Below are 7,368 nucleotides of genomic sequence, written 5' to 3' on the forward strand. Positions count from 1 at the left end.
TTTCCCTCCCTGCCACCCACCCATCGCCATTCCTTCTGTGTCTCTCTTTGGGTTTATGTCTCCTTCTGAGTCGCAGGGTCTGTCTACCTCCCTCTCGGATCCCTGTCTCATTCCAAAGCGGTGAGCTTCGATGGAGATTAAACAGAGATGTCTGTCTCTCGCCTTCTGTATCTCGGTCCCTCTCCCTCAGCCACTTCATTTTCTTCTCCCACCACCTTCTTCTGCCCTTTTTGGGATTCCCCCAATCCTAACACCTGCTCTCTGGGGTGTTCTGGGCCACCAGGACCCTCAGATCATTCTCTGTCAGTCATTACAGCCTCCCCTGCACCCGAGGCTCACAACACAAAGGTCTCGTTCCACACAGGGTTTAGCGTGGCTTTCACCGTCCGGGTCTTCTGTTTTGTCAAATTCCGAGGATCTGGGATGAGCTTCAGTTTCACATAGGGATCAGACAGACCATTGGGGTCCATTGGGATGAGGTTACGGGCCTCGCCAACTGAGCGGGGAGGGGAAGGAAGGTAGATGGGGTTAGAGGTCCAGGAAGAAGCCCCTGAGACTTCCCCCAGCCAGCAATCAAGAATTCCAGTCTCTCAGCAGCCTCTCTCAAGAACCAGGTGTTTTTGATCTTTTACTTCTCCAGTGCCCAGAAGACAGGGCATGAAGCCCTTTCCCCAGCCAGTGACCCAGAAATCAAACCCAAAGCCCCTGGCTCCATTAGGACACAGGAGTCGGGACCCTGGCCATAATCACCACTAGTAAACCCGAACCTCCTTCGGAACCAGCTCTTCTCTCATTCCCCATCCCCCACCCCTCCACCCCCTGGACCTTGATGCCCAGAACAGCCGTTAAGAGGCGCTGAAAGTCGCCAGAGGCATGGCTGGAGAAGGGGCCTCGAGCTAGAAGGGGCGCGGCCGAGTGGTGTTCAGCTTTTGCAGGTGGGGTCAGGAGTATGGGTGCGACCTTCGCGAGGGGCGTGGCCTTTCTGAGTCCGGGGGAGGGGCGGGGTGGGCAGCTCAGGGGAATTCAGTCGGTTCCTCACGCTCCGGTAAAGGGGCGGGGCCAGGCGAGGGGACGGGGTCTCACCCGTGATGTGGATCTCATCCGAAGTGGGAGCCCGGATTTCCAGCTGCAGGCGGCCGCGGCGCTCCGTGTGGTCCACACCGCACAGAGAGGGCACGCTGCGCACACAGCGCCGGTGCACGTTCATCTCGCAGCCTGGGGGGACAGAACTGAGGGTAGCACTTCAGGTCCCGCCCTTAACCCCAGACTCCATTCCCCAGCATTTACCGGAAACCCAGACACTGCACTTTTGCAGGGGCCCCGGAAGCGCCAAGTTCTGGCGGGCGCAGCAAGTGTAGACTCACAGGAGCACTTCATGCCCTGGTGCACCAGCCCGTAAAGGAGGGAGCCACAGTGGTCGCAGAAGGTGGGGCTGCTGTAGCTGTGCAGACGGAACTTGTGCTTGTTCCGGGGATCCTGGGGGCAGGGAGGAGCCGGTCAGAAGGGGTCTGCAGGGCATCCTAAAAGAACAGCCCCCTGAACTCTTTCTCTTCCGCCCTGCTCTCCCGTCTTCCTGCGGCTCCACCTCACTCATTCACTCTACAATATTTATTGAGCACCTCCTGTGTGCCAGCACGGTTCCTGGTGCCGGGACCCAGCCCTGAGCAAAACAAAGGAAAACTCCTGTCCATGTGGACTTTACTTTCTAATGGAGGGAGAGAGAAAATAAACACGATATGTGAAATATATAGTATTACAGATGGTAATAGGTGCTCTGGACAAAAACGAAGTAGGGAAGGGGGTTGTGAAATAGAGTGATCAGGGCAGGTTTCACTAAGAAGGTGGCATTTGGGAACAACCTGAAGGAAGTGTAGGCTTCCAAAGTCCCAGAGTCCCTAATCCCCAGCCTTCCACAAGCTGTTCTCCCGAGGACTTGTGGGCCACCATGAACCTCGGATCATTCACTGTCAGCCTCTGTCAATGTCTACCTGCTGATGATCTGCCTACTCTGAGCCCCCTGTGGGATGGAGAATATGACCGCTCAGTTTTAGGGACCCAGGTGTCCTAAATGAAACATTAAGTGTAAACAACAGAGCAGTGTCTGGCATGTTAAATGTGCTCAACAGTGTTACTGCTGTCATTACTGCCATGGTTATTATTAGTGATTTTATTGCAGTCCCCACATACCCTTGGGTTTAATCAAGAGCTGGGCCTGGGTTTCCCTGGTGGTGCAGTGGTTGAGAGTCCGCCTGCTGATGCAGGGGACACGGGTTCGTGCCCGGGTCCGGGAAGATCCCACATGCCGCAGAGCGGTTAGGCCCGTGAACCATGGCCACTGAGCCTGCGTGTCCAGAGCCTGTGCTCCACAACGGGAGAGGCCACAACAGTGTAGAGGCCCGCGTACCGCAAAAAAAAAAGAGCTGGGCCATTTCCCAGCTGCGTGATTTCAGACAAGTAAGTGCCCAATTCTGAGCCTCAGCGCCCTCCTCTGCCCAGTGGAAATAAACAATGTACATCTTGAAGAGATGCTAAATGTCGAGTCCAATTAAGCATGAATTTAAGACACCAATTCCTCCTTCCACCCTCAGCAATGTCTGAGTGTTAAATAATCTGATATTTGCCTTTTTCTAAGAATGCCTTGCAAGAGTTATCCCTAGGGTGAAAATTCAGGACATTCTAGGGCTTTTACTTATTTTGCAGTTTAGTGGGGATTCTATTTTGAATTATACTTGGACGGAGGGAGGGTGTTGGTAGTTGCATGTGCTGGACCTCTAAAGATCTTCATCTGACCCTAGCTCAAAGTGTTCCTGCCGCATGAAATGAGATGCTGTGGGTGAAAATTCCCAGCAGGGTACCTGACATAGAAGCTGTTGCGATTATTCTCAAGGTGAAAGTAGCTATTAAAAAGGAGACAGTACTGTGGCTCCAGTTCGAAAGATTAGGGTCCAGATTTTTGACTCTCCCGACCACCCAGCTGTGTGGCCTCCCCCCACACCACCCTTTTTAGAGACTCAGGTTTCCTCCCCATAAAATGGGACCATGAACCCTCCGTGAAAGGGTTCTTGTGAAGACTGAATGAAATCATGCTTGTCAAGCCCTGAGCATTTCTTAAGCCCTTGATCTGTGTTGCTGACAACAAGATTAAAAGCTTAGTGCTTCACAAAGAAAAAGAAAGCCAGAGTGATATAGAGGAAAGAACTTGTCCTCTGTTTCCTCATCAGTAATAGTAATAATTTTACAATGATAATAATTAATACTTTGTGTCTATGTACCAGGTGCTGTCCCAAGTATTTGACTCATTTAGTCCTTAAAACAGTCCTTAAGATGAGGGCATGGTTACCATCCCCATTGTATAGACAAGGAACTCCAGAGGTGCAGAGAGGTAAATAAACTTTTGGAAGGTCACAGAACCAATACGCGGTGGAGGTGGGATTCAAGCCCAGGTGTCCTGGCCCAGGAGCCTCGGTCAGATGAGGACAGAAACAATACCTAACCTTACAAGCTGTTAAGCAGATTCAGTCCTATACTATATACAAGATACCTGGTGAGTGCATGCAATGAGCCCTGGATGAATCAGATGTAGTGTTTGTTGGTGGCGGAGGCAGGCAGGCGAGGCAGCCAAGTCATATATAGGTGCTGGTAGACAGTGGTGCTCGATATGTGTTCTCAGAAGTCACATCCTCTATGTAAACTTCAATTTTCTTGACCTGACAAGCTGGCAAAATGCCTCATGGACTTCCGTGGTGCTCTCCCTCTCTCTCTCATTCTGCCTCTTTCTCCATCTGCTAATCATAAAACCATCTCCAGCCCTGTGTCAGACCCCGGGCTCCTATCCTGCCTGACTTCCCTGAAAACAAGCCTGGGCGGGGTGGGGAGTGGGGGGCTTCCCGGGCTTCCCTGGTGGCGCAGTGGTTAAGAATCCCCCTGCCAATGCAGGGGACACAGGTTCGAGCCCTGGTCCGGGAAGATCCCACATGCCGCAGAGCAACTAAGGCCGTGTGCCACGACTACTGAGCCTGCGCTCTAGAGCCCACGAGCCACAGCTACTGAGCCCACGTGCCACAACTACTGAAGCCCGCAGGCCTAGAGCCCATGCTCCACAACAAGAGAAGCCACCGCAATGAGAAGCCCGCACACCGCAACGAAGAGTAGCCCCCGCTCGCTGCAACTAGAGAAGGCCCGCGCGCAGCAACGAAGACCCAACGCACCCAAAAATAAATAGATTAAATAAATTAAATATAAACAAGACTGGGGGCATCTAGACTCATGCTGTCCCACATGGTAGCCCTAACCACAGGTGGCTACTTAAATGGAAATCAGTGGATAAACAACAAGTTCCTAATGTATAGCAAAGGGAACTATATTCAACATCCTGTGATAAACCATAATGGAAAAGAATATTAAAAAAGAATGTATATACGTGTATAACTGAGTCACTTTGCTGCACAGCAGAGATTGGCATAACGTTGTAAATCGACTATACTTCAATTAAAAAAATAAATAAATTGAAATCAATTCAAATTAAATGGGATTTAAATTTCTGTCCCTCGGCAGTTAGCTGTGGTGGCTGGCAGCTGGATGGCAAAGATACAGAACGCTTCCATCATTGCAGAAAGTTCTATTGGTCAACACTGGACGGTGAGCCTCATTATATAGAGGGGGAAACTGAGGCTCAGAGAGAAGAGCCCCACAGCCAGAAAGAAAGTGAAGGAGGGATCAGGGGTAGGCATGCAAGGTGGACAGTTCTTGTAAGCCCCTGATGTTGGGGGGCGGGGGGAGGGAGAGAACGGTTGTGTGTATCTGTGTGAGCGCACATGGGGGATCTGTACATGCACGTGTGTGTCCATACACGGGGGTCTAATATGCATATGTGTGTGTGTGTGTGTGTGTGTGTGTGTGTGTGTGTGTACACAGGGGTCTGTATATGTGTGTGTGTGTGTGTGTGTGTACGTGCAAACAGGCAGGGTGTCTGAAAATGCACATGTATGTGCATGTATATGACAGGATCTCTCTGGGCTTCCCTCTCTCAGCACCTCCTAAGCAGTTATCCTTATCTACCATTTTCTATTCTAGTTTCCCTTTCTGGGTATCTACCGCCCTGTCTCTCTGAGTTTCTGTGTCTCTGTCTCTCCCAGTCTTTCTGGGTCCCATTTTCCTTCCTCCTGTGTCACTGTCTCTGTTCCATTGCTCTCACTCTCTCTGCCCCAATCTCTCTGCCTGGGTCTCTGTTTTTTTCTGCACCTCTGGGTTCTCTCTCTGTCTCATCTCAGGATCTCGGTGCTTGCATCGATTTCTCTCTCTGTCTCTCTGTCTCTGTCTCTCTCTCTGTCCCTCAGCTCTCTATTTTTTAAATCTCTTGACTCCTGGATCACAGCCCACATCCGTGCTGAGGTCCCCTCACCCCGCCTCCCCTTTGTTCCCCGCCTGGGTCCCCAGCCTGTCTTGGTCCCCTCTCATTCCCCCTTTCCAGGCCAAGGGCAGGGAATCTGGGCCAGACTAGCTCTCCCTATCTCTCCAGCCCCCCTCCCCTCTCAGCCTTAAAAATAGCAGGAGAAATTGGGACGGACGCCGAGGGGGTGAGGGGGGTGGGCACAGCCCGAGGAGGAAGAACCAGGTGTCTGGGCACTCACGTCCGTCTGGGGGCCCTTCCCAGCGCCTGGACACTCGAAGGTCACAAATTCGTGGCATCGTCGATGAACCACAAAGCTGCAGACTGAAGGTGAGAATCATAGAGACACAGAGACAGAGAGAGACCCCAATGGACAGAAAATCAGAAACAGAGGAGACCCAGACAGAAAGAAAACCAGGAGGAGGATCCCCATAGAGTTCAATACAGAGAAAATCAAAGAGACCTTGACATGCAGAGAGACAGAGACAGAGACACTGCGAGACAGAAATTCAAAACGTGGACCCAAACAAAGAAACAGAGATGCAGAGAATCACAGAAAAAGAGAAAGCACAGAGAGCCCAATGCATACCCACAGCCAAAGGGAGACAGAGACAGAGAGACAGAGAGACAGAGAGAGAGACAAAGACAGAGAGACAGAGAGGAAGACAGAGAAAGACAGAAAGAGATGGAGACAGAGAGAAAACAGGATCCCATTGACACAGACCCACAGACAGCGATAAGAAAGCCAGGAGAGAGGCAGGCCAACTAGAAGAGAGGAAACACAGGGAGAGGTCCTCCAACAGAACAGAGAGCATCAACTTGGGCAGAAGTGAGTCTGGGGGCGCCACTGCCGGCCCGCCCCCCTCCCTGACTCACTCAGTTCTCAGCAAGTAGCAGCTGGTGCTTTAGGACTCGGCCCCCTCTCCCGGCCCCCATAACTGCCGGCCCCACCCGGCCCCCACCCGCCCATCGGTGACCCCACCCGGCCGGCCCCTGCCTAGGACGGTGGTGTTGTTATGGCAACGGCGGGGGGGGGCTCTGACTTTGCATCTCCAGCCCCCCCTCCCTTCAGCTCCCCTTTTCCAAATCTCACTGTTCCCATGGCAACAGATTCTCCAAATATCTGTCCCCACCTGGAGCCGGCCGAGGGAGGGGCCCCCAGCCCGCCCCGGGCTCCCCCGCGCCTCTCTGGGGACCAGAGAACACGTGTGTCAAGCAGCCTAGGCTGTGGGGCCCCAGCCTCCACCCTCCTGAGGGTCCTGGGAGTCCAGGTCCCCAGCTCTTACCTTGACATTGCAGGCCTTGTTTTCCAATCCCCCTGTAAGAGTCAAGGATCTGAGGTCAGTGCAGAAAAGGGTACCTGGACCTCTCACCTCTGCCAGTCATAGGAGGCCTCCGTCCTCCCATCCTCCTCCTGCAGGACCCAGGAGTCTGAGCCCCAGCTGCCTCTCCTTTCCAGAACCCAGAAATTCTGGCTCCCCAGTCTCTCTTCTCTCAGACCCAGGAGCCCAGGCCCCCAGCCCCTTCCTTCAGACCCAGAAGTCCGGGACCCCAGTCCCTCCTCTCTCTGATCCAGGAGTCCAGGCCCAGGACCCTAGACCCCACCTACCCTAGGGCCAGGAGCCAGGGCTGCAGCCCCCTCTTTCCTCATCACTGTGGGGTCTGGTGCGTCAGGGGTCTTTAGCACTAGTCTCCTTATCCCTCAGGGCCCCAGCCCCCTTCCCTCACCATATGAAGTCAGTGCAGTGGCTGCAGAAGGTTGGCTGCTTGAAGAAGCGAGCGGTGAACTTGTGGCTCTTGACTTCGTGGACCACCTTCTGCCTCAGAGCCCCCTTTCTGCAAAACAGGGGCCGGGGTCCCCCCTCTGAATCGCCTCCGCCGGGGCCCAGGCCTGCCATGGCCCCAGTAACGTAGCAGGGACCAGGATCCTGCCTTTCTCGGGAAACAGGTGGAAAGGCAAGGAGCCGAAGGCTCGGAAG

At 53.4% G+C, this 7,368-nt stretch overlaps 1 protein-coding gene across 1 annotated transcript in view; it reads right to left on the reverse strand.

Annotated features, from left to right (window-relative positions):
• The window catches only part of PRKCG (protein kinase C gamma), a 17,586-nt gene extending 10,299 nt beyond the window's left edge, over nucleotides 1-7,287 (reverse strand). Inside the window, exons 1-6 of the mRNA XM_007459032.1 lie at nucleotides 7,118-7,287; nucleotides 6,676-6,707; nucleotides 5,631-5,713; nucleotides 1,365-1,476; nucleotides 1,084-1,215; nucleotides 340-496 (exon numbers count right to left, since the gene is read on the reverse strand). Of these exons, the coding sequence (XP_007459094.1) occupies nucleotides 340-496; nucleotides 1,084-1,215; nucleotides 1,365-1,476; nucleotides 5,631-5,713; nucleotides 6,676-6,707; nucleotides 7,118-7,287 (686 nt within the window). The remainder of the gene's footprint in view (nucleotides 1-339; nucleotides 497-1,083; nucleotides 1,216-1,364; nucleotides 1,477-5,630; nucleotides 5,714-6,675; nucleotides 6,708-7,117) is intronic.
• Nucleotides 7,288-7,368: the final 81 nt, after the last annotated feature.

Source organism: Lipotes vexillifer, unplaced genomic scaffold (genome assembly GCF_000442215.2).
Source record: "Lipotes vexillifer unplaced genomic scaffold, Lipotes_vexillifer_v1.1 scaffold1280, whole genome shotgun sequence".
Taxonomy (NCBI): domain Eukaryota; kingdom Metazoa; phylum Chordata; class Mammalia; order Artiodactyla; family Lipotidae; genus Lipotes; species Lipotes vexillifer.